The 26,181-nt window shown below is 60.1% G+C and overlaps 1 protein-coding gene across 1 annotated transcript in view; it reads left to right on the top strand.

The window, feature by feature from the left end:
- The first annotated feature begins 1,720 nt into the window (after positions 1–1,720).
- Positions 1,721–26,181, top strand: part of LOC119102359 (centrosome-associated protein 350) — a 24,466-nt gene continuing 5 nt past the window's right edge. The window contains exons 1-21 of the mRNA XM_037225728.1: positions 1,721–1,734; positions 9,382–9,752; positions 10,440–10,576; positions 11,375–11,499; positions 11,843–11,944; positions 12,319–12,436; positions 13,436–13,460; positions 13,554–13,608; positions 14,471–14,616; positions 14,847–14,968; positions 15,250–15,371; positions 15,747–16,252; positions 16,648–16,808; positions 17,282–17,395; positions 17,591–19,693; positions 19,986–20,093; positions 20,500–20,598; positions 20,880–21,005; positions 21,408–21,590; positions 25,064–25,115; positions 26,098–26,181. The exon at positions 26,098–26,181 is cut by the window's right edge and continues 5 nt beyond it. Of these exons, the coding sequence (XP_037081623.1) occupies positions 1,721–1,734; positions 9,382–9,752; positions 10,440–10,576; positions 11,375–11,499; positions 11,843–11,944; positions 12,319–12,436; positions 13,436–13,460; positions 13,554–13,608; positions 14,471–14,616; positions 14,847–14,968; positions 15,250–15,371; positions 15,747–16,252; positions 16,648–16,808; positions 17,282–17,395; positions 17,591–19,693; positions 19,986–20,093; positions 20,500–20,598; positions 20,880–21,005; positions 21,408–21,590; positions 25,064–25,115; positions 26,098–26,181 (4,873 nt within the window). The remainder of the gene's footprint in view (positions 1,735–9,381; positions 9,753–10,439; positions 10,577–11,374; positions 11,500–11,842; positions 11,945–12,318; positions 12,437–13,435; positions 13,461–13,553; positions 13,609–14,470; positions 14,617–14,846; positions 14,969–15,249; positions 15,372–15,746; positions 16,253–16,647; positions 16,809–17,281; positions 17,396–17,590; positions 19,694–19,985; positions 20,094–20,499; positions 20,599–20,879; positions 21,006–21,407; positions 21,591–25,063; positions 25,116–26,097) is intronic.

The following is a 26,181-nucleotide window of genomic DNA, read 5'->3' as shown; positions in this document are numbered from 1 at the left end:
CAGCCTGAGACGAAATGCTTTCTCCTTTGGAAATTTTTTGACGCATTAAAATCTGTTAATTGAAGTACCGAGCATTTCATTTCATCGTGCGTGTTGTTCCCAATCTCGAGACGATCGATCTTCGCCGGAGCTCGTTTTGAACGTAGACTTTAACGATCTGTTACCACGGAAAATTGATTGACATGGTTTTACAAGCCTTACTTTACGGTATTCTTTTGCGGTGTCTGGTGTGCTAATCTGGATTAGTTGTAATAGTTGCCAGTTTCCAAAGATCAACGACGTTCGACGCGAAATTTCAACAGGTTTTGCTTTGCAGCCTATGGCAGCTACATTGCACCCCGAAAACGAACGTAACTTCGCTCTTTTGAAAGAAAAACGTCTGCACTTTTGTGTTAAATCTTGTACTGTCCTGCGGCTGTGAACTACCTTCCTAAACGTTTCCTGTTTAAGCCAAGGTTTTCGGCATCTTCCTTTACATATGTACTTGTATGGCGAGTGTACGGAGACGATGCAGGGTTTTCTGTGTGCTAGAAACGCGAAGGGGTGGAAAATTTGGGATCTCACTGAGAGCAGTTAGACAGTCAGCGAGCGCGCCTCACAGTTTCACTGTTTCCCCTCACAGGTGTGGAGATCCTTGCAGAATGCACGTGCCTTAATGGGGGGGGGGGGGAGTGAACTTAACCTTGTTCTTCCCCGAAATAAGGGTGTTTTCAAACGCGATGTGAGACAGCCGCATCAGGGCAAATTCGTGGAAGGCGTAGGACTGGTGATTGCGGGATCCCGGAACTTAATTAATCGCGAACATCGGGACTAGGAACTCTTGAGAGTTTGGGATCCCTATGACGCTTTTCCCATACAGAAGTACTGTTTAAAATGCGTTGCTGATATGTGGAATACATCAAAGAAGCGAACTACATTCAGTACTTGAAAATGAAAAAAATTGTGTGGTTTGGTCCAAAATTATCATTGAACCTTACGAATTCTCGTGAAGTCAGCGGCATTCTGCAAGCATGGGATGACTCGGCGACCGGCGTCGTCTCACACCGTGTCAGGGCCCGAGCTCGAGGTCGTCTCGCGCGCCGTCTCCTCACGCGCGCGGCACAACAGGTCATCTTACCCCAGGATACGCGACACCGACTATCGCGTCGGAGCAGGCGGGGTCGTGTATCTGAGCGAGCGTGGCCTGTGGCTCAGCTCTTGCCAGTGTCTCGTGGATGAGGGACCCATGATGCGGGATGGTGGCCATGGGACATCGTTAGTGAATGATCGCATTTTTGGAAGCCAACGCCGCGGAGCCTGTCCGATGTTGTGGAATTTAAATCTTGTCCTCGCAGGGGGAGGGTTCGATGCGCCTTTTTCCCCCAAAATATGTGTAAAATACCACTTCGACACTTCGTGCAATCGCGCCCATCTCTTCAGGAGCCCATGGGACATCGTTTGCGCCCGTTGTGGCACAAAAAACGCGTCCCTAGCATTTCCGGTTTCAAAGCAGCAGCGGTTTGAGTGACGTTGCACGACGAGTACGGCCTGAGCGGCCGGTGGTCGGCGATCGGCGATGACGCCGAACGGGGTGCCGACATGTTGCATTAAAGAGGCCATGCATCATGACTATATGGTGGCCAATCACATACAACTATACACTGTTGCACTCAAAACTGAACAAGAAGTAGGTTTGTTTAGGTTTCGTGTCGCTACGAGGCATGGTTTCTCACTTGTAAGCATGTGGAGTAACAGGTAAGTTACATTAACAGGCCTGTAATGAGCTTTCGCCCACAGTTTTTTGCAGTTGTTTTGAGCAGATAGGAAGCAAAGACACAGGCCTGTAATTTTCAGGCAGATTTCTGATCCCTTCTTGTGCAGCGGTACCATGTTCGCATGCTTGCACTTGGCAGGGAAGTGGCCAAAGTTAGAGGGAGTGTTCCACATTCATATGGGGTTTTAACCGAAATAGACATTTTGAAGACCTTTCGGTGCTGGTCACAATCACGCGGTTCTTGAGGTCTGAACTCTCTAGTTTCTGAGCTACACGCCCGCGAAAATAGGGAAAGGTATATTGAAAGGTATTCCAAAGCCACCTTGGCATTCATGTCAAAATAACGTCATTCAAATCCTGCCATTCCATAAACCATGCGGTGATCAAAGCCAAGAAAAATATCGTTGGGAAGGCGTTCGTGAGCGCAGTTTTCAGATATAACGACCGTCGATCACTCTCAATCGATGTTATAAGAGGTACGATGACGTCATCAAGTTACCAAAGGTAATCAAGGGTAATTAATCCATGATATAGTCGTCAAGGTAATCAAACCTTGACGCTTTGAGAAACATATTTACTGACCAGAAAATTGTGCTGTCTAGAGCACATTTTTCCACTTAAAAACCTATTAATAGCTATTAGTGAGCTCGTTTCATCATATCTCATATTGGCTTCAATGTCATCAAATGTGAATTATTTCCTTTATGAAGAGAACGTTTGTACTATTTTGTAGCGGAACAGATAGCTGTTGGTAGAAGCGACGAAGCTGCTCTTCTCAAGCGCGCCGACAAAGCCGCCAAAACCCTAGACTTTTTGAGTGCGAAGCGGCGTCATCAGTAATGTTGCCAACGCACGGGGAGAATAACATAGACTTCGCCATCTCCCATGGCGTAGCTGGTATAAAGGATGTTGGTAGTGTAATGGTGAGCGCGTCTCCTATAACCACTGTACGCCTGTGCAATCAGAGATGCGGGGTTTGGTTCCCCGCGGCGGCCGCCCCTCCTGCCAGAGTGAGAGGCAGGCGACGCCATGTAGTCGTAGCAGCTGAGTGTGTCAACAATTTCCAATGACGTCAGAGCCGCTGAATGTGAGATCGGCGACCGTATATGCACCTCAGACTTCTGTATGGTGACGACGTAATTTAGTGTAAAATGTGGGCCCCCGCGCTTCCCGATCTAAGGCGTAAACAAACAGGCTGAATTTTGTTGATTACTAACAAATCTATTACAAACAGGCAGACTTCAATGGTCTGCGCACCACTCTCGCGCTTATTCCATGTCAGGGAATAGTTGAAAATTTCCCTGTCTTATGAATTACTTAAATGCTGATGATGCTGTCCGCTGGTTCTTTGTTGATCTTGTGGTCGCCGCCAGTGCAGACTTCGTACCTGTTGTTGACCTCCGAAATAAATTTCTTCCCGGGTTTGACCGATCCGTTCAAAACTTACTGCGTGACAAGGAGATGGCTCACAGACGTAAGGAAGCGTGTCCGACCGCCTAAAAGACTACTTGACGCGGTACTATTAGACTGGACTTCAAAATTGCAGGTGATGCTTATCACCGCCAGTACTTGTCGGGTCTAATGCGGCCTGTAAGGACAACCCGAAACGTTATGGGTTCTTTGTTACGTCCTTGAAGTCACCAGCGTATGTATTTCCCATTCTTAGATGCGATGGCAATGTGTACGAGAGCGGTGAGGGGCGTGCCAACTATCTGCATGTTTGTTTTGTTTGTAAGTTCCATGACCCTAACGCTCGAATACTGTCTGACGCACCTTCGCTCGATGCGCCTCGACTAGACTGCTTTACTGTACCGCATGGCCGTATAGCCAAACTGTTGCGCGATGTCAGTGCGCCCAAGGGCCGCAGTTCCGACCGGCTCTGTGCCCGGATTCTCAGGGAGTGTGCCATGGAAGTGTCATTAACACTCCCCTCCCCTCCCCTCTCGAGCCCGCCTACAGTGCCGGCGGCGCCGGCCACGTGCTCGGCTGGCGCGCGGGGCGATGCGTGCCAGGCCGTCCTGCGTCGCCCGCTGTCACGTGACCTGGCGAGAGCGTCCGTGCCTCTTTCTTCCGATCTTCGGGATTGCCCTCGTCTCGTGTTGACATGCGCGACGCACTTCCTAGATGCACGCTCGCACGCACTAGACTTCCCATAAATCCCCGACTGAGACGAATATTGAGCTCTGACCCGAGACGAACATTGAGCTCCGGCCGACACAAACATTGAGCCGAGATGAATATTGAGCATTGACAAAAAAGAATATTAACTCCTGCTGAAACAAATTCGTCTGACATGTGTGGCCTGGTGCCTTGGCTCACACAAGAAGAATGCGGAGTCCTCTCCGTCTCACTGAATCGTACTCGATTTAAATTATGATCAAGGGCGATAAGAAGGCGCAATGGCAGGCCCAGACGAGAAGAATGATTTCCAGGCTCGGCCCCCCTCTACAAAGCCTGAACTGGCGCTTTAGAGACATTACGGGCGGGATCAGGGCGGGGCGTGGTGGTTAGAGTTGCCTGCGCAAGCCACGCCCGCTTCACTTCCCCACCCTGTTCCTCCTTCCTGCTTTGCCTGGGCATCTCTGTTCGCAGACAGTAGACGTACGCGACGGTGTTTTTCAAGTCAGTAACCTCGTGTGGAGGGCTCCCACACTCCGATTATCTATCCGCACCCGCGCCGTGCCGGCCCGCTCTTCAGGCCTCTCAACAGGCTCGGGCCGCCGCTAGTGCCGGGCGGGGGCTGGTGAGAAGGGGCTGTGGTGCCGTCCGCCGGCGCGCAGTCGTCCGGCCGGGCCGCGATGCCCGCCGCCTGCGGCGCCCGGATCATGTTTGCCACCGCGCACTGCCCACTGACACCGCGCTGCCGACGGCGCCCGGCTCCGCGCGCCGGGCCGGTCCGCTCCAGCTAGCCGCCGTGTGAACTGTGCAGTGAGGTTTGGCATCGTACCCTTCTGCATCAAATAAGTAAAGTTTGAAATCCCTCATCCCAAGTATCCCTCAAGTAAATTGTCTGGGGAAATAGGCACGATCCGCATCGAGTCACCGTGAAAATGTAGCACGTGCGCGCATGACCACGGCTGGTGACCCCGACGTGATTTTACACGGATCATCGTCGTATGTTCCCGACGATAAAAGACAGATCGAATCAAGATGGCAGATAAGGATCAAGGACAAGAAAAGACCGAAATTCAAACGGAATGCGTGCAGCATGTCTAAGTCCCAGCCTTCATGGAGACAGCAGTGTCTGGCTGGTGCACTATCCACAACGCTCATTACAAGCTCAATCGGATCACCCAAAACAAAACCACATTCTACCACCAGTAACCAAATTCTCCAGCTTCCGGGGCTCAATAGCGACAAACGTGTCCTGGACGAAAAGCAAATCATAACATGTACCTAGCACCCGAAATTTTGAATGATCGTAACGGAAGTCGCCATAATAATTAGTAGTTCAGTGGTATTTATTTGTGGATGGGATAACTTTTCGGGTTGTCATCCTCGTCTGGTGTGTTGTATGCATGCAACGTTTCGGCCAGTTAAACACGCGTCCGGGTGGCTGGTTAAGTGCGATGCGCTCGGGTGCGAGGAGCGGGGTCAGTTTGACCCGGGCCCTTGTGTGAACTCGCGTGTGCTAAATTTCGCGGCCATTAGGTCATGAACTTTGGGTCAATCAAGATCAAACAAGGCCATACACTAGATAAGCGTCCGAAGCGCCCTCAGACTTCCTCATGCAACTACCCCTAGCCTAAATACCTCTTAAGCAAAAGGTCACTGGAGTTCAATTCAGGCCAATGTCAGCAACTGAGCGGCGCTAAGCGGTACGCTCCTATACACAGCATGCTGATCGGGGTCATTAAATCCCACGTAAAGCGATTTTTCCAGTGAAAAGTGGATTGGTTTCGACCTCGGTTTGTAGTAGTAGTAGGGGTGCCGGTAGTGTAGTGGTTGAGGCGTCTGCGTTAACCACTGCTCGTCTGGGAAACCAGAGGTACGGGGTTCGATTCCCCGTGGTGCCCGCCCTTCCTGCCAGGGTGAGAGGCAGGCGACGCCATATAGCCTCAGCAGCTGGGTGCGTCGTAAAGCCCCAATGACATGACATGACCTCGGTTTGACGTTCATGCCTGACCCAAGGTGAATGGAATGAGCTGTAATCCTAAATCATTTGTCGTTTTGTTGAAGTAACCATGTCGAAGATGCATTGTTTCGTTTAACACTCCGTTGTTGCATCAGACTGAACGATTACCAAGGAATTGCCTTTGCTGGCATCCATGGGCCGACTTTGACCCGGCATAAGTCAGCAACCTTGCAAGGTGCATCTCTGTGCCATACCAAAATGCCGGATATTTGATTCCGACAAAAGAACGGATATTGTTATATTTTAACGATCCTACAGCCGTTCATAGTTAACCGCGGCTACGCAACGGTATTTGGAAGTTTTTCTTGAAAAACCGGAAGGGTGGGCAAATTAACCCTACCACCGCCTCTACCCCCATCCCAGCGCGTGTTTCCTGGCTGCCGTCAGGTGTTAATTGAGTTTTGAGAAGTATGTATAGAGAGAGAGAGAGAGAGAGAGAGGAGAGAGAGAGAGAGAGAGAGAGAGAGAGAGAGAGAGAGAGAGAGAGAAGAGAGGAGAGAGGAGAGAGAGGAGAGAAGGAGAGAGAGAGAGAGAAGAGGAGGGAGAGGAGAGAGAGAGGAGAGAGAGAGCGAGGAGATGAGAGAGAGAGAGGCGAGGAGGGAGAGGGAGGAGAGGGGAGAGCGAGGGCGAGGGCGAGGGGAGAGGGGAGCGAGGGCGAGGGCGAGGGAGGCGAGGGCGAGGGCGAGGGCGAGGGCGAGGCGGCGAGGGGAGGGCGAGGCGAGGGCGGGGCGAGGGCGGGGCGAGCGAGGGCGAGGGGAGAGGGCGAGGGCGAGGCAGAGGGCGAGGCGAGGGGCGATGGCGAGGGCTGCTGATGGGTCGAGGGCGAGGGCGAGGGCGAGGGCGGCGAGGCGAGGGCCTGACGGGCGAGACTTATATATATATATATATATATATATATATATATATATATATATATGCATACATCATATGAAGGCTCCTGTATCTTAGGTCTCACTATGCTGCATGGACGAAAATACCAGTCCTGCAGGAACTTATGTCGGTGCGCGATAATGCTAGCCAGCGAGAACTGGTCGTGCGCTGTCACGGCTCTCCAAAACCTGTGTCGCCAATGACCGCGAGCCCGGCCGGCCGGCACATCTTGTGAGGGGAGGAAGCTTTGGGTTCACGTGCGAGGCCGACCGGGCGGGTAATCCAATACGTTCTCAGAGGGTAGCCGAGTGGTCGTTGACGTGCGCTACAGTATGCTGTCTGGCTGAGAAACAAACAGTTACTTGCCAGGGGGAGCTAGCGGCGGAAGTAACGCACCCTCGGCGGTGTTTGGATACGCGTACATGGATAAATGTACACGTCGCAACTCGTATTTCCTCTCAAGACTTGCTGGGATCTGTATCGGGTCTTCCGATTACGAGCCCGGCGCACAACCACTAAGCCGACCGGAAAGACGATAGGTGACTTTTCTTTCCGGTTACCTCCGTGAAGAGCACTGGACTCGAGTCCAGTGCTCCTCTCGGCCTGCTCCTCGGCCGGTTCTCGCTGGCTAGCATTGTCGTGCACCGACATGAGTTCCTGCAGGACTGGTAGTTTCGTCCATGAGCACTGGATTAAGTCCAGTGCTTCTCATTATGTCACAGTCGTCGCAGGCACAGTTGTTTTTTTTTTTGTGTGACTGTGGCAATGTCACAGACGGAAGATACAATCGTCCTTTCTGGTTCTCTCAGCAGCAGGGGTGTGGACTTGGCAATCAAAAGACGTAGGTTTGAATCGCAGTAATTCCAAGGGGAAAATTCGTGCTGTAGCGCGCACGTGCCTAAGAGGCGAACACCATCCAATTCTTAGAACTCCCTGGCATGTGATGTTGGCCTAAAATTAACTAGCCAGCGTGTGCTGGCTGGTGTTCATGCTGGCATTCTAAGCGCGGGGCATGTTCTGAGCAAACATGCCGTGCGCGATACTAAGAGCTTTCTTCTCGTCATTTCGTAAAACTGAGATGCTGATCGTTGAGGCATTCGTTGATGTTGAAGTCAGCTATCCATATCGTGCTGATTTTTTTTATCGCAACATTTGCTGCGGTGGCGTCACTCTTATGCGATTAAATTTTGTGGGGAATATAATTTTCAGATGCCGACGTTCAAAATCCTGAACCCCGTGGGGAGCAACTTGCCGTTGCCAGGAACTGGCCCACCGAAGTTGATGCTGCGCGAGTAATTCGGTTTTCAGTTTAGATTAAACGGCTGTTTGTGGAATGGTACTAAAACTTCCCGGGACATTTCTACGGTATAGATTTGCCGCCGAGTTGTTTCGCGTCGTGTCTCGCCGCTTCCTCACCTTCCCTGTACATGTCGGTGCTGAACAGCTGGCATGAGTCGTCGTGGTACCTGAGCCCATCGCACGCCCCCGAAACTGGACAAATCAACGAACACATGGCGTTGGACGCGGTCGGCGTGGTCGCTGACGTAGCGTTGGTAAATTTACCTTTTATGCCTTTGAACAGCTGTGAGCTATCTCCTATGGCACTCAAAACTTCAATTAAAAAGTCGTTCCCAGCACACGCGACAGCCTCATACCTCCGCTGTGGGATGCGGGTCGGCTGCTGTCCACGTTGCGAAGCATGCAGGTTGTGAACGAAGCGGAGCTTTGTAGCCGTCGGCATTCAGTGTCACGTCATGCGTTTCCGTGGTGCCTTGCGACGAAACACGACAGAGGTGTGCGAACGCGCTGGTGTCTGGGGGGACCCTTGCGTGCTAGTCCTTTGTAGACGCTTATTGCATATTTCCGTTAGGAGCGCCGTGGGAGTGAAAGCGGGGTGTTGTTTTTTGACGTTCGTAATAGCCCTGGATTATTATATCAAGGCTCGGTTATTTGTCATGAAAGGAAACGAAAAAAGCTCCGTTTTGGTTCAAAAACTTTGCGAATTCAGCTAGTTAGAATTTCACAGCGATGTGTGGAACGATTTCAGATGCTTCAAAATCCGGGCTTGATATGATGTGCTGCTGTACTCATATTATACTTAAAGACATGGAGGCCTGTTCTGGCGAGTGATGAGTTCGTGCCCAGTGTGCCCGTGCTCTGAGACTTTAACAGCAGGGAAGTATGAACCAGAACAGATCTGGCAGGAAAGTTCAATTCTGTGGCCATCACTCATGAATGCCATTGACGTAAATGAACTTAAATGATTACCTCAGAACAGCGTAGTGGGCTTGTTTGCGACGGTTGTAAATGCATCACCGGCTCTAGGTCTCGTCCGGAAGCATACCGCTGTTTCCAAGCCGGTGATTGCTGCATTCCGTCGCCGTTCCGTTTCAGATGCGTCGCGAAAATCCCGATCTGCGGCGGCCGTCTCACTCACCGTCGGGTCCCGGCTCCGGCTCCGGGTCCGGGTCCGGCTCTGGCTCTGGCTCTGGCTCTGGCTCTGGCTCTGGCTCTGGCTGCGGGCCCGGCTCCGGTTCCGGCTCCGGGCCCGGCTCCGGGTCGGCCGATCCTCGTCCGCATCGGCGCCGGCGGCCGTATCGGTGCCGACGCATGACGCCGGCAGCAGTGGGGCGACTGTGGTCAGCACCGCCGCCGGCTCCTCGGCCGCCGTCTCGGTGCAAACCGAACCGGCGCCGGCCGCCGCCTCGACCTCCGGCTCATCCGGCTCGTCCAGCGGGTCCTCGTCGGCCGCATCTGTGCGCACCGAGCCGCCGGGGACCGGTGCCGCCTCGTCCGGGTCGTCTTCGCCAGTGACGGCGTCGTCATCGTCCACGGTGCCGTCTCGCTCGGCGGCGGTCGGCAGCGACGGCTCCAGCGCGCCGGAGAGCGGCGACGGCGGACGGCCGCCCCGCCGGCCGACCAGCCGGACTGCCTCCGACGCTAGCGCATCCTGCGAGAGCCAGGCCGGCCGGCCACCCCGCCGCCACGGCAAAGGTATGCGAGAGCGGCAGATGAGACTCAGACGCTCAGTTGGTCACGTAATCCCAAACGTAGTGCGCCGTTGCGGAACCGAACGCTTGCGAAATGTTCGTCTGATGGGAATGAGTCGGGACGTAACCGATGTTCATGGGTGAGTCACGTTCTCGAAGGTGCTCTGGGTTTGTGATGAATGAAAAAAGCGTGTTAGGTGGAGGGGGCACTTGTATGTCATTGCTGGCATCGAAAATGCTTGTTTTACGTCTTTGGCATGCTCGAATCCGCGAGGCGTGTCTCGGTCTGATACGAAGCGTGTCTCGGTGTGCCGCCAGGTGTGTCTCGGTGTGCCTCGAGGCGTGTCTCGGTGTGCCTCGAGGCGTGCCTCGGTGTGCCTCGAGGCGTGTCTCGGTGTGCCTCGAGGCATGTCTCGGTGTGCCTCGAGGCGTGTCTCGGTGTGCCTCGAGGCATGTCTCGGTGTGCCGCGAGGTGTGTCTCGTTGTGCCTCGAGGCGTGTCTCTGTGTGCCGCCAGGTGTGTCTCGGTGTGCCTCGAGGCTTGTCTCGGTGTGCCGCGGGGTGTGTCTCGGTGTGCCCCGAGGCGTGTCTCGGTGTGCCGCGAGGTGTGTCTCGATGTGTCCCGAGGCGTGTCTCGGTGTGCCGCGAGGCGTGTCTCGGTCTGATACGAGGCGCGCCTTGGTGTGCCGCAGCCAGCGTCTCGGAATCGCGTCTGGCGGCCAGCGACTCGGCCGGCTCGCTGCGCGTCTCGCTCCGCTCCTCCAAGAGTCTCAGCTGCCTGGCGCGCTCTGCGCTGCCCGACTCCTTCACGCAGTTCACGCTGGACATCGTGAGTGCGCTCTGGTCCGCCACCGGGCAGGGACTGACCCGGTGTGTCATCCTGGGAGGTGTCGCCCCGGGAGTCTCGCCCCGTGATGCGGAGCAATGTTCAGCAGCGAGGCGAACGCTTGGCTCTGGGAGGACGCGGTGTGTACATCGGAAGGGGACTCTCGTCCTGTGACATGGAGGAGCCGGCGAGCGTGGCCGTATGCTGTCGCCGTCTCCCAGTGGCGGTGTTGGCACTCCAGCCGCGGCAGCTCCCAGCCGGGCTGTTGCGACCCGTTCGTCCATCCGTGCGCCTGCTGGATCGGGCTTTCTTGTTGCTGTGATCATAGTAATGTGCGACAGTGATTGATGTGGCTTCTCATTAGAGCGGAAAAAACCGATAACGAATGCCTCGGCGTAGTTTTACAGCGATGTAGCGCAATAGTCCTCCGTAGTCAGGCCTGGCCTTTGGATCACCCTTGCCATGTTTCCGCCCTTATGCTCCACGTTGTGTCATCCTAGTCTCTCCCCGATGGTGGGAACGCGCAATCTGGGTTAGCTTTGCAAACCCGACCCGACCCCGTGTGCGGGCTGCCTAGCATATACTGTGGAAGGCCAGGCGTCAGTCGTATTGCTGAGCATCACATTACGACGTTCCTAAAACAGCGGTGTTGTGGTCGCCAGCAGCCGTACCCATGTACGTTCATCCCCGCCCGCCATCACATTGGGCGCGGGGCCGGCCTAGTGTTGCGTGGCCCGCCTAGTGAGGTGCCGCCCCCCACACTGGTGCGCTGCTGACGCCGGCCTCCGCCGCCGTGCCCAGGTGCGCCAGCAGCTGCAGGAGGAGGAGCTCCGCTCGCACCACCGCATGACGCTGCTCAAGGTGCAGGAGAAGCAGCTGGTGGACGGCACCACGGCCCAGATCAAGCGGCTCGAGATGGAGAAAAGGTCGGTCCGGCCGGGCCGGCCTCGCCCTCTGATAGTCTTGTTACTAGTGTTGGGTGTGGCACTCTTGCCAGCGGAACTGACAGACGTGGAGCGTCGTTGCGATATTTCCTGTCCACTGATTGCCCAGCCTGGATACACTTAAAACGTTGGCGCACCTGAGCACATGTGTAATACATTACACGAGGTACTGCTGTTCGGCGGCGCACCCAGGTTAGGGTAAACCAGCATGCTGCCTCATTGGTAACGCACATTTCTAGTGGCTTTTGTAGATTGATTTGGTTGTTGACGGAGTCCTTCCCTTTGGTGATGTCGCTGAGACTTCCGGCTTTGTTGTCTGTTCCAGGAAGTACAAGGAAGCCAACGACGACGAGAAGGTCTCCATGATCCGGAAGAAGCAGCGAGCTCTCATCCTCAAACTGAACCAACGAAAGTCAGATATTGAGAGGTGTGTGTGATTTGCACCCTCGTGTCATGATCGTCTCGTTACAATTTCGTTTGGTTCTCGTTAGATGGCGCTTCAGGCAGCCAATGCCACCAACTTGAGTTGTCTTGTGGACAACTCTGGTCGAGCGGCTGAGTCTCGGTCATCCTCTTCAGGGCCACGACTGTTACGGCCACTGTTGTTCCCCACGCTCTCACGCTGTGCAAGTGTGCAACGTGCGATAATGCCGCTTTATTCGTGACATCGCGTCGTTCTGCCGCATCATGAAGCCCTTTGGTATGCCACGGACTGTCTGCTGTTCTTGCTTGGAACGGAGGTCTGAAAGTCTAAGGAAGTCTCTCGCAGCTGGCGGTTTGACGTGCGCGCTCTATGCCCAGACTGAAGGAGGCCCAGCACATGGCGGCCACAGAGCGCCAGCTGATCGCGTCGCAGCAGGAGCAGCTGGCGCGAGCGCAGCTGACTGCCCGCGGCGCAGACAGGCACGGCGAGGCTCAGGTCGGTACACTGTGCACGCGTGCTGAGTCCTGGCTGGTCCCGGGTGGTGCCGGGCTGGCTGGTCCTCGTCTGAGCGGCGCTTGGACTGTCGGTTTAACCAGCAGGTGCGAGGTAGGAGATGTTAGCTTTCGCTCATGGCATAGCTATTGACGTGTCTGGGTGGGCCTGTCCCTGATTTCAGTTTGTGATGTATATAGAACGGTGCGTGCCTGTGATGCGTTACGTTGCGTGCAAACATGTAAAACTATCGCCGTGGTTGTTCAACGGCTGCAGTGTTTCAGCGGGGTGATGATTCGTGATAGTATAATCTGATGGTAATAAGATTTGCATCTGTACTGATTTTGTGCATGCATTTCGCCGTGCCGTTCAATCTGTCAGCATACCGTCGGCATCCGGGGTTGGTGACGGCGAACGGGCGGCTTCGAGTCCCCATCCCGGCCTGGCCGACAGCCTTTCTGACGTGTCACGCTCTCTCGCTCAGAAGCCGAGTTTAGCTCTGGTGGAGGGAGTCCCTTTTGACGTGTCCCCCTCTCTCGCTCAGAAGCCGAGTTTAGCTCTGGTGGAGGGAGTCCCTTTTGACGTGTCCCCCTTTCTCGCTCAGAAGCCGAGCTCGGCGCCGCTGGAGGGGCCCATTTTGACGTTCCCCCCCCCTCTCGCCCAGAAGTCGAGCTCGGCGCCGATGGAGAGGGCCCCTCTCTGGTCCAGAAGCTGGGCTCGGCGCCGGTAGAGGGGCTCTTCTGACGTGTCCCCCTCTCTTGCCCGGAGGCTGAGCCCGGCGCCGGTGGAGGAGCCCCCTCTGACGTGTCCCTTCTCTCTCGCCCAGAAGCTGGGCTCGGCGCCGGTGGAGGGGCCCCTTCTGACGTGTCCTCTCTCGCCCAGAAGCTGGGCTCGGCGCCGGTGGGGGGGGGGCCTCTCTGACGTGTCCCCCTCTCTCGCCCGGAAGCTGAGCCCGGCGCCGGTGGAGGGGCCCCTTCTGACGTGTCCCTCTCTCTCGCCCAGAAGGTGGGCTCGGCGCCGGTGGAGGGCTGGCCTCGGCTGCCGTCCCGGCCGGCCACACCGCCGCGCCAGGACTCCGACGTCAGCGACGCCCAGCTGAGTCTCAGCGAGGCAGAGTCAGGCACGCTGGAGCAGCGCATCCTGCGCGGACTGCGCAAACTCGAGTCCGGCAAGCAGTGAGTGACAGTGTGGAGTGGTCCGCCGGGAGAATCGGGTGTCGGGAACGGGCTACGTCGGCGGAATATGCCATCGGCCTCTGCTGCTGCCGCGTCGAGAGAACCGTGCTTCGAGGAGTGATGCGCCACTTTAAAAAAGACCCAAATTTTGATTTTCTCATTCAAGCCAGCAAAGCAGTTAAATCCACGACTGGAAGGTTCGAGGTGATCTTTGATATCTCTTCAGCTGCCGTGGACATCACTTTTTGAGCTCGCCACATGCAGCGCGCCGTGCCGCCGAACCACAGGCTCTCTGCCCTTGATCCCGGCAAACTTTTATCTTCATCTGCTCTCCCGAGACGCACGCTAAGATGCTGGCCTGGCTCTCCCACGCCGGAGAAATGAGCCCGCCACTTTTGCGACGCGTTGTTTTATATAGTCTGGCATTGTGTTGTCTAATCTACTCGCGCCGACTCTTAGGCGAAGAACATTGTTACTCGTTACGAGGCACAGCGCAACCTTTCATTGATGCCAAAGCGGGCTGTTGTCTTGCTGCGATGTTCGTAGCGATTCTGTCTCGGCGGACCGCGGCACGGCTCTGAAAGACCCTGTTCTTCCTTTAAGCATCTTACCGTCGGGATACACGGTAGTACAGTAACTATAAATATGCCAGGGTATTGTGGAGTGAAGCTGTGCACGTGAGGTTGTGCTCGGCGCGTACCCTGGCCGCTGTTCTGAGTGCGGGTGGCTCCACGCAGCCGTCGGACACAGACCCGTGTGCCGCTGCGTCCGCCTGCTGCCGCGGCGGGCCTGCCGGCCGGAGCCGGCCGCCGGCGCCGCCCCATGTCGCGTGACGTCACAGGCCGGCGCGGCGTGCCGACAGGCAGCTGACGGAACGGGAGCGCCAGCTGCTGGACCGGCGCCGGACCGTGGAAGAGATGCTGCGCTGGCAGGCGGCGCTCGACCAGGAGGAGCGCGCTGTGCGCAGTCTGGAGCGGCGCGCGCTGCGGCGCAGTCACGACACCGAGGGTCAGTCACCAGCCGGGGAGAATACGAAGGCACCGTCGGGGGGGGGGGGGGGGAGCTGTCAGGACGAGGGTGAGTCCGCCGTCGACACGACCACCGGGCTCCGCTACCGGAGAGACGGAGCTGGTCGCCAGTGCGTCCGGGTGCGGGCGTCGGACGACCGCGGCGCGACGGCCGTCTCGGACCGGAGAGAGGCGACCAGCCGATGTGACGGTTTGCGTGTGACCCCGCAGTTCAGACGGAGCCCGACCTGGACTCGTCGATGGACCGGTCCGGGGTGGAGGCCACCTCCCAGTCGCAGGAGGAGTCGCAGGCCGAAGAGGTGTCGGAGGCGGCCGCCGCCGTACCCGGACAGGTCAGTGACCGGTCGGCCAACGTCGAGTGCTTCCGCCCACGTGGCGAGCGGACGAAGCAGCCGCCGTCTCGTGGAGCAGATAATCCCGTGTCTGCAAACTTTTGCCACTGAGATGTCGGATAATCACACCGGGAAACGCACAGTCGCACCGGAGTCGAGGATGTGTTGCCATTGAAGCGCGGTGTCGGTTTGGCGGCGGCTGACCCGCTGTGCCGCGCTGTGCCGCGCTGTGCCGCAGTGTGCCGCGCTGTGTCGTGTGACGCCGCCTGTTCGCCGCGCAGGACAGCGCGGCCGCCGGCCGGACGGCCACCGCCGCCGCCCAGGACACTACGCAGTTGTCGGACGTGTCCGAGGACGTGCCGGACCGCTCGGACGAGCTGTCGGACGGCGCCGCGGCCACCGTGTGAGTCCCCGACCTCGGCGGCGGCGTGGGCTGCCCCCGCCGCCGCCGATCGAGAGCGCTCGAGGAGCGCCCGAGGGCGGCGCCGTCGTCTGCAGTGCCGAGTGGCGCCGCCGCCGCCGCCGCCGCCGCCGCCGCCGCCGCCGCCGCCGCCGCCGCCGCCGCCGCCGAGCCCGGTGTTTTGCCGTTGGCTTAATGTTAAACGGCCCATCGCGATGTATGCCGTGCGGATGCGTCACATTCTTCTGACCGTGGAGGGTCCATCGGAGCTGGTGGGAGGGTGGTGCGGAATGAAGTTGTGCACATGTGATTATGGATATGCTTGTTTGTGAAAAGGCGTCCGGACGATTGATCTCGCTCCTGTTATACCCTCACCAGGAGTTCTGTGCGTGAAGTGAGCTTCGGGTCGACCCCTGCAGCCATCTCCGGTTCGACGCCTGGGGTCACATCGACACTTGAGGTGACTTCGGCGCGGGAGGTGACATCCACACGCGAAGGGACGTCGACGCAAGAAGTGAGATCCGACTCGATGCACACAGCCACCTCCGGCTCGACTCGGGAGGTGACCTCAGCGCGTGAAGTGAGCTCGGCCCACTCGGAGACCTCGACCTCCACACAGGAGGAGACGTCGACCGGCGACGGAAGCACGGCGGCGTCGGCGGAGACCCGGACGGCGCGGTCGGGCCCGCGGCCGTCCCAGTCGATGTCCGAGGAGACGAGCGCCGCCTCCTCCGGCCGGACCGGCGCCTCCGGCCTGGGCGCCGGTCGTCCGGTGCCCATCAAGTCACCGCTATCGCCGCGCCTGCCGGGCCCAGCCGCCGTCAAGGTGGCGCGCCGCCGACACTCCAGCGGCTCCGATGACAGCATCAGCCTCAGTCAGAACGGTGAGAGTCGCACCGAGCCGGTCCGGTGCGGGCCTGCACGAGCGCGGTCGTCAGCCAGACGCCACGCTGCGGCGTATTCGTGCGCCACGTCGCCGCTATCAGACTGGTGAGCTGCGAGTCCGACATGCGGGATGTCCCGGGACCCTCGCCGCACGCTGCCTCGTTGCTCGGTGAGCGCTGCCGGTGATCGATCTTGGCGGTAGCAACGATGCTGGACACTGACGTGCCATTTGCGATCTGTGGCCCGCTCTGACCGGGGTCTCCGCACCACGCGCCGGGACTCGTGTGTGCTGCGTGCGAGGGCGGGGCCTCGGACCGGCGTCTCCCAGCGCCGTCTGGCGTCAGTGTCCGTGTGCTGTCCTCTGTGTGGGTGGTGACGTCACGGGGCCCTGCAGAGACGTGCTCGGACCAGAGCGACGTGGAGGGCCGCATCTACGCACTGAAGGAGGAGCTCAAGCGACGCAAGATGGAGGCCGAGCGGTTGCGGCGCGAGCAGCGGCGCAAGCACCGCGAGCGACTTCGCCAGCAGGAGCAGTCGCTCCGTAAACAGATCGAGGTGGGGCGCCGGCAGGCCTGAGGCGCTCGTCTCCGACGCCAGGCGCCCGTCTGCCGGACTGGACACATTGTGCTGCTTACGTGCGGCTGGAGGGTGTGCTGTTGTGGCCTATGTGGCCTGCGTGACCGTATACCGTGGGATACCCACGTAGGGCTGGTCTGTTTTACACCTGATATCGGAATGCATGTTTTCGTGCTTTCTCTAGCTCGTTCGAGATCAGGTTCTGTCTTGCCGTTCCTTGCTACATTGTGACGATAGGGATCGGGATGGAGTCGGCGAAACATTAGGACCCCATAGTAATTACACTTCTCTTTATTATTAGTGACAGCTTTTGTAAAGCTGCGCTTAAAGCTACGGCCGCAAAACTCCCAGTCCATGCAGGTAACAATAAAACTGTGCATGTTTTTCTCGACGCACGCCCAAAGAGTCGTGTGTCTTCCGCGCCGGCGCTGACAGCCTCCGTTGTGCGGCAGGCGTACGACGCCAGCATCCGCCAGGCGGTGCTGGAGCTGGAGACGCAGGCGCTGGAGCAGCAGCGGCCGGTGCGGCCGGTCATCAAGCAGCCGCGCGTGGCCGAGCGGCGGCCGGCGCGCCCGCGGCCGTCGCCGCCGCCGGCCGTCAGCGGCTCGGACACCAGCGCCAGCCTGTCGCGCGACTCCAGCACCGAGACAATCGTGCACAGTCCAACCAAGGCGGCAGGCGCGACGGCCGCTGGCTCCAGCTCGGCCGACACGAGCGGCTCGGCCGTCGAGGCGGACAGCGCCGGCGAGACTTCGGCCGCCGGCCGCTCGGGCACCGCCGCCGACGAGATGGACACCGAGGCCGAGACGGAGGCGACGGAGGAGCTGCCCAGCAAAACGTCGGTCACGGCGCCGACCGTCGGCGAGACAGAGACGGAGGCTACGGAAGAGGTTCCCAGCAAAACCTCGGCCACGGTCCCGACCGCGAGCGAGGCGGAGACGACGGAAGGAGGCGCGTCGACCACCGAGCAGAGCTCCGCCCAGACGTCCGCCACCGTCGCTACCGATCGGGACGTGCGCACGGCCAGCAGCTCGTCAGGCAGCACGGCCGTCGGCACGGACCGCGGCCTGGTGACGGCGGCCGGCACAGAGCGCTCGGAGTCGGTGCGGACGGCGACGAAGGCTGACTCGGACGCGAGCTCGGCGGCGGCCGAGCGGGACGGCTCGACGGACGGAGACTCGCCGACGAAGCCGTCGGCCAGTGCCGCTTCGGGAACGGGGAGAGGCGCGGCGACCACGGACGACTCGGCGACGAAATCCGCCGCGACGGACAATGAGAGCAGCGAGCGGGAGTCAGAGTCAGAGCGTGACTCCGAGTCGAGGTCGTCGGTAGGAGCGGTCAGTCGGACGGAACAGGACGACGGGACTGAGGAGAAGTCGGTCACCGCCACCGTCCAGACGGAACGGGATGTGGAGACTGAGGACGTCTCGGAGTCGCACTCGTACAGCGAGTCTTCCTCCCGCAGCTCCGTTGCCAAGGTCGAGCACAGCCGTGGCGAGGGAACCCCAGAGGCTGGTGTTTCAGCTCAGAGTGAGAAGGATGACCAGGAGGCCGGCCCCGCTGGTGCCGTAGTCGCCGCCGGGCAGAAGGGGGTCTTTGGTCGCGCTGGGAGCGCCCGGCCCGACCTGGACGCGGCCCCGGCTGCTGCAGAGACGTCGGCCGAGCCCACACTGCCGACCGAGGCGCCCACCACCCCGGAGAAAGCCGAGCCGGTCACCCCCAGCAGCTCGCCGTCATCGGCCGATGGCGAGACGGCCAGCGCCACAGTGCCGACCGAGGCCGGAGCTGTCACGGAGGAGGCGGCGTCGGACGGCGCGGGACGCTCGAGCAGCTCCGGCGACGGCCCGGAGAAGGCAGCGGCGTCTGCTGACGCCACCTCCGTCGCTGGGAAGCTGTCGGAGAGCGCCGCGTACTCGGCCGACTTCGAGGCGGCGGAGTCGGTCCGCGCCGAGGTCCGGGAGGTCTCCGGGCCGCCCCGCACGGGCGCCGCCGAGACATCCGCGGAGAGTGACGCCGACGCCACGGACAGGTCGCTGTCCGTTGGGGAGGAGCTGGTGGGGCGCGACGCTTCGGACGAGCTAGGGGACGCTGTGGCGAGCGAGCCACAGGCGGACGCGCCGCCAGCCTCCCCGCAAGGTCAGGTCAGAGGAGAGGATGCGGCCGAGGTGAAGGCGCCCGGGGTGAGCGCCGAGAGGGAGAGGCTGGTTAACTCCATCACGGAGCATCTGCTTCATTCCCTGCTGGCGGTCACGTTGCCCACGCTCAGTCCTAAGAAGCCTGCGGCCCCCGCGGGCGATGGAACTTTTGTTGTGCACAAGTCGGTGGATGAGAAATGGAGGGCAGAAGCTGACATGTTGCCAGAAGCGTTCATCAAAGCGGAAGCTGGAAACCTGCCGGAAGCGTTCGTGGAACAGGGAAGCCGCGAGCTGCGAGAAGAGATGGGCAAAAACGAATCTACCGAGCCGCCGCAAGGCCCTGCCAAAGATAAACATGACAAGGCGGCGGATCAATCTTCGGAAGCCAAAGCTGACAAACAGTCCGATGACTCTGACGATACGGAAAGTGAAGAGAAAACTGCCAGCTCCGAGACGGAAACGTCGGCCTCCAAGCGGACAACCACCAGCAGCCCGGACACCTCGTCCGCCTCCGACAGCAAGGCCGCGAGTTCGAAGCGTGAGGAGGCCGGCTCCGAGGACGCCCCCGATAGCAAGGTCGCGAGCTCGGAGCGTGAGGAGGCCGGCTCCGAGGACGCCTCCGATAGCAAGGCTGCGAGCTCAGAACGCGATGAGACCGTCTCCGAGGACTCGTCCGTCTCGGAGGACGGGACCACGGCCTCGTCGAGCGCTCGCGAGGACGTCGAGCCGGTCTGTGGGCCGGCGGCGTCCGAGCCGGGCCGTCGCCGCCGCCCGGTGGTGGCGCTCGACGCTGAGACCCTCTGCGAACAGGTGGAGCTGACCTTCGCCTCTGCCAACCGTGCTGCCGCCGCAGCCGCAACCGCGGCCGCGGCCGGAGCCGGAGCCGGAGCCGGAGCCGGAGCCGGAGCCGGAGCCGGAGCCGGAGCCGGAGCCGCGGCCGGAGCCGGAGCCGCAGTCGCAGTCGGTGCCGCAGCCGGAGCCGCAGCCGGAGCCGCAGTCGCGGTCACAGTTGGTGCCCCAGCGGGTGCGGACGCCGGCCGAGCGCGCTGTCGATGCGGTGCTGGCGCGCCTGCTGAACGAGGCTTGGCTGGAGATCCTGCGGCGCTGGCGGCGGCGCGAGGAGCGCTCGGTCCGCGCCGACCCCGAGCTAGGTAAGTCCCCGGAGCGCGGCGGACAGCCAGACGCATCAAACGCATCCGCAGCGGCCATTGTGGCGACGTACAAAACTTATCTTAGGATGTCTGCCGGAGCCTGCCGCCTGTCTTGTACGATATGTGTAACCCAAACTCCTGAGTCAGCTGGTATTAGCAAGCTTTTGCGTGGACAGATGGACGTGGTCGTCCGCATGCTCTGTGATTGAGGACTGTGTATCGTAAGGTATGCAATGTGCTGGTGCCGCGACATTTGTGCGGCGCCCGACGCTCGGGAAACCGCGGCTGACCACTGGCGTGCTTGTGCGCGTGGCAGCCGGTCGCGCGGTCGTGGGCCCGCTGCCGCCGCGGCTGGGCGCCGGGCTGCCGGCCGACGCGGCGGAGCTGGTGCCGCCGCACGAGACCTGGATCGATGACGACCTCGGTCTGTGCGAGAGCCGGGACGACGAGCTACGCCGCCAGGAGGAGGCCATCGAGGAGGAGGTGGGTCACGGCCGACTGCCGAGCGGAGGCGTCCTGCTGGTACGAGGCAACGCTAGAGGATGAAACATCCTAATGGATTTGGGTCAGGTGATGGCAGGAAAGGGATGTCCTCGGCGCCGTGTTTTGTTGTGATGGCTTGGGTTGTTGCATGCATGTGGCGATGTTTTTGGGCACACTTGAGACTACCGGCTGCAGATAAGGTAGTCGGTAGATGATGCTGCACTTGAGCGGGCCTTGGGTCACATGGATCAGTGATTTTAAAGGGTGGTTCTCCACCCCAGATCCGGCGCCTGGAGGTGCTGCAGAAGTTCCAGCAGCTGTCTGGCGGCAGCGCGCTGTATGTACGCGAGATCCCCAACAAGCCGCCGCCGCCGTACCGCGACCCGCCGGCCGGCGAGCTGTCTGCCGCGGGTCGCGTCGAGCCGCCGCCGGCGCACCACGTGCCGCGCGGCGCCGCCGAGCTGCTGCCGCTGGTCGAGCGCGCCTGCAGTGAGCTGGTGCCGGACGGCCTGCCGACCAGCCTGATCCATACGCCTTCGGAGGCCTTCCTATGCGAGGAGGCGCCGGAGCCGGACCAGCAGCGGACGGCGGCGCGCCGCCAGTTCCGCCGCTTCGTCTTCCAGCTGGCGGCGGCCGCGGCGCGCGAGGCGACGGCGGTGGGCGCCGCGCCGCCGCCGCCGCCCTGGCTGCGCGGCCGACCGGCCCGCCGCCTGGCGGCCCGGCCGCCGGCTGACGCGGCCGCGCTGCGCCAGCACGTGCTGCGCCGCGCCGCCGTGGCGCTTGGTCTGCGCCCCGCGGCCGCACGCGAGAACCTCATGGTGCGCTGGGCGCGCAAGCGGCGCGATCGCGTGGACGAGGTGCTGGTGCGTGAGCTCCAGGAGGAGGAGGCCGACTGGGTGACGTACGACGCGGACGCCGTCAGCGTGAAGGAGCAGCTGAGTCGGCAGCTGACGGACGACCTGCTGAGCGACGCCACGCGCCAGCTGATAACGGTCTGGCGACGGCGCTACGTCAAGCAGACGGACCTCTGAGCGGCGCCGGACTCGGTCGTCCGTCGGCGGTGTGGCGACGACCCTGCCGCCGGTGTGGATGACGCCAGGGCAGAGGGTCGTTACATGACTCGTGATTGATGGGCAGGCGAGTTAACGAGCGTCCTTCGGTTGGCTTCGGAGGCACGCGGCGGTCCCGGTGGCCGCCGGTTGAGGGCCACAGGCCTAGTTCGCGGTCAGAGTTGACCGTCGGATGAGGACTGGACGAGGATGAGCACCCCTCGCTGGCTGCCACCAGCGGCCTGCGGGTACCTGAGAGATATTGTCTGGGGCGGTGATCCCGCAGGTGGCGGCCCCGGTGGGTCGTCATACGCAGGACTTCCGTCCGAACAGTGGAGACAGCGAAGGGCGCTGCTAGCCCGCTCTAATGGACGGCGTCCCTGTCGCCCGAACTACGCTCTACTGCGCGACATAATGATGTGAAACCAAAGACGTCAGGCTGGTGTTTAAATGCTCGTTCGCTCAGACTGGTCCTGCCGCGCGTGATGGTGCTGTCGTCTCTGGGTGTGTGACCGCCTGGTGGTCACCGATGTCATGCCGCGGGATTTCCGGTGTCTGGTCGGGAGCGGCTGTGTTGTGTCTCTGCTCAAGCAGTCTCCGTCCGTTGGTATCGTGTGCGGTGTGAAGCTCTTTGTCTGGTTGGCGGCCGCTGCGATGAGTCCAGGGCAAGCATCGCCCATTGTTAGGGGTGTGTGGGATCGCGAAGTGGAGTGACGATGCCGCAGTCAGCCCGGCAATCCGCAGGCGCATGCGTTGCTCACAATTGGTTTTGGGCATCAAATGTGAATTAAATTTCACGTCAGCAGGTGACATGGAGGGTCTATCTCGATCTAATGTGTGAGGCAGGTCGTCGTTCCGAATCGACTGCCTCCGTCGACAGGCGTGTCAGTTACGGTCCGGCAATTGAGAAGCCCTCGTGGGCCTGTCGACGCTGTGTGTCTGTGTGCGTGCATGTGAGGAGGTAGCTGGCTGGATCTCGTAAACTCCTGGTCCTCGGCTCTCATCCGTCCAGTCCTCCGCGCGACAAATTGCACCATCGGTGGCGTATTTTTAATATCGAAAATACATGGGTGACAACTCGGGTTGGATCGTTCCGTCGCTGCTGGCCATGGAGCACCGTCTCGAGCGGCCGTCGTGTCGGCGCCCGGAGCGCAGCCGGCCGCATAAACGGCGCTGCTCAGGGCCCCGCCGCCGACGGCCGCCCCAGCTCCGTGGACCGCTCCGAGGAGGCCTGTACCGCCGACATGACGGCGTACCTGCGAAAGCGCGACACTCAGTGTAACGGAACAGTTACGCTCAGTGTAACAGTCGTCTGATACGACGGTGGGCTGTGGACAGCTGGCACAGTACGACGCCCGGTGTAACGTAGCAGCGTAACAGTCGTCCGACACGGCGGCGGGCTGTGGACAGCTGGCACAGCGCGGCGCTCAGTGTAACGTAACAGTGTAACAGTCGTCCGACACGGCGGCGGGCTGTGGACAGCAGGCACAGCGCGACGCTCAGTGTAATTTAACAGCGTAACAGTCGTCCGACACGGCGGCGGGCTGTGGACAGCAGGCACAGCGCGACGCTCAGTGTAATTTAACGGCGTAACAGTCGTCCGACACGGCGGCGGGCTGTGGACAGCAGGCACAGCGCGACGCTCAGTGTAATTTAACGGTGTAACAGTCGTCCGACACGGCGGCGGGCTGTGGACAGCTGGCACAGCGCGACGCTCAGTGTAACGTAACAGTGTAACAGTCGTCCGACACGGCGGCGGGCTGGGGACAGCAGGCACAGCGCGACGCTCAGTGTAACGTAACAGTGTAACAGTCGTCCGACACGGCGGCGGGCTGAGGACAGCAGGCACAGCGCGACGCTCAGTGTAACGTAACAGTGTAACAGTCGTCCGACACGGCGGCGGGCTGTGGACAGCAGGCACAGCGCGACGCTCAGTGTAATTTAAAAGCGTAACAGTCGTCCGACACGGCGGCGGGCTGTGGACAGTAGGCACAGCGCGACGCTCAGTGTAATTTAAGAGCGTAGCAGTCGTCCGACACGGCGGCGGGCTGTTGACAGCTGACACAGCGCCAGGACGCGGGCGCACGTCAGATATCGCCACGTCCTCTTAGCTCACCAGACCGCTGCCGGTCACCACTCTACCCTCCTGATGACCCCACTGTCGCCACGCGTACGCACGCCGCCTGGCCGCCGGCGGCGAGCGGCTGAACGACACACCTTGGAGCGATGCCGGAGTGGTGTCCGAGTGGACCAGAGAGTGAACCGGAGTGGGTACACCGGGGTGGCCCGTCCGGGGGCGGTCAGTCGGACTCACTCGAGGCCGGCCTTCTGCAGCGCCATGAGTCCGGCCAGCGAGCTGCCGCCGGGCGCCGACACGTCCCGTCGCAGCTCGCCAGGACTCCGGCCCGAGTCCAGCACCAGACGCGCCGCGCCGGACGCCTGGAAAGTGCACACACAGACGTCATCGCCCGACACCTGGCCAGGGAAGCAGCCAAAGGGAGGCGCGGGGACATGCCCCCTATGCCGTTTTGTAGCGAGGCTCGCTCCAAATGCAGGGCGATTTCACACAGTTCCCAAGTCGCAAAGGTTTGGAAAAATTCGACGTTTGCGCCCTGCCCGTGATGAGTTTTTGGTTGCGCGCCTCTTAGCTGGACAAAGCAGTCAGCGACAGCACCCGACGCCTGCCAAGCCTTGCGTAATAGAGATCCCATAACGGTTGGCGAGCACAGAGTCTGAGCTCCTGCTCACGCTCCTCGTGCGGCGGGTTTGACTCGAGTCAGTGTCACACGCAAGCTGCTACCACCTGGCACCGGATAGGTGGGGGGCAGCCGTCCTCCAGAGGCACAGCGACAGGCAACGGTTAGTGGAGGTCGCGCAACGTCTGCCGGAGCCGGGAAACCCTTGCCGATAACGAGCTTCTGTAGACGGGGAGGGGGGGGGGGGGGCGTTTGTCAGTCTCGGTCCCCCACCACCAGGAATCTGAAGCGTGACTGAAATAACGATTTGCCTAGCCAACCGGGCCGCTTACCGTTTTGGCGGCCATCTGGACGGCGTCGTGCCAGGGCACACCCAGGTTCACGGCACCCGCCGCCAGGGCGTCGATGAAACTGAGCGCCTGCAACGGGACCACACCACACGCTGAGACGAGCCCAGCAAAGGCCGACGGGAACCGGTGCAACATCCAACCGACATTACATCAACTAACTGACAAGCTATCCGTAGCAATTCCGACGATCCTCCTTCCGTTACGCCGAAATAAGTCTGTCTACAGCCAGAACGTGTTGATGGGCTGGAGCGGTGTGGGATGTTTTGGCGGGGAAGAAGTGCTGGATGGTGGCCACCGTGGTGGTCTTAATTCGTCAGTGACTCACGAATGCCGTGCCGCCGCTGACCGCCCCGCTGTACGCATCCGCCAGGCTCTCGTCCACCTGCTTGCAGAGGCCCAGTGCCGAGAAGACGGTCTCGACGGTGAGCAGCCAGTGCTGAGGCAGCCCGTCTCCAGCAGCAGTACACTGATGGCGGACCACGGACACGTGTCAGTCCCACGCTACACCAGTACACTGCTGGCGGACCACGGACACGTGTCAGTCTCACGCCACAGCAGTACACTGATGGCAGACCACGGACCCGTGTCAGTCTCACGCCACAGCAGTACACTGATGACGGACCACGGACACGTGTCAGTCTCACGCCACAGCAGTACACTGCTGGCGGACCACGGACCCATGTCAGTCTCACGTCACAGCAGTACACTGATGGCGGACCACGGACACGCATCAGGCTCACGATGCAGCAGTACACTGATGGACCACGGACACGCGTCAGTCTCACGCCGCAGCAGTACACTGATGGCGGACCACGGACACCCATCAGGCTCACTCTGCAAGAGTACACTGATGGACCATGGATACGTGTCAGTCTCACGCCGCAGCAGTACACTGATGGACCACGGACACGTGTCAGTCTCACGCCGCAGCAGTACACTGATGGCGGACTACTGACACCCATCAGGCTCACTCTGCAGCAGCACACTGATGGACCACGGATACGTGTCAGTCTCACGCCGCAGCAGTACACTGATGGGCCACGGACAAGTGTCAGTCTCACGCCGTAGCAGTACACTGATGGCAGACCACGAACGCTGTCATTGTGACAACACAGGTCGGTCAGTGTCTGGATTGCTCAGTACATATGCATGAGCTATAGGTGACGCCGTTGTGCCCAGAGCCCCTCTCCTCTTCCGTGCCACCATTTGCAGCAGCGTGTCAAGAAATGCGTAAAGCGAGCTCAGACCCTGCTGCCTTGTACTCCCGCCGCCCATGCAGTGAGATCCCGTACCACAACGCGATTTGGGCCGTACACGATGTTTCGGAGGGGGTCCCCCTATCCTGGCGATTGAAACTCACCGGCACAGCCTTCTCCGATGGAGACGGATAGGTTCGGCACACAGCGGATCACGTGAATCACGGCCTTGGAATCCTCCGGCAGGTGGGATGTCAGAGTCTGCCAGTACGCAAACCATGGTCAATACAGG

The sequence above is a fragment of the Pollicipes pollicipes genome, unplaced genomic scaffold, assembly GCF_011947565.3.
Source record: "Pollicipes pollicipes isolate AB1234 unplaced genomic scaffold, Ppol_2.1 Scaffold_5724;HRSCAF=6776_pilon_pilon_pilon, whole genome shotgun sequence".
Lineage (NCBI taxonomy): Eukaryota > Metazoa > Arthropoda > Thecostraca > Pollicipedomorpha > Pollicipedidae > Pollicipes > Pollicipes pollicipes.
Note: the sequence above shows the minus strand (reverse complement) of the source record. Positions and strands in the feature narration are given on the sequence as shown.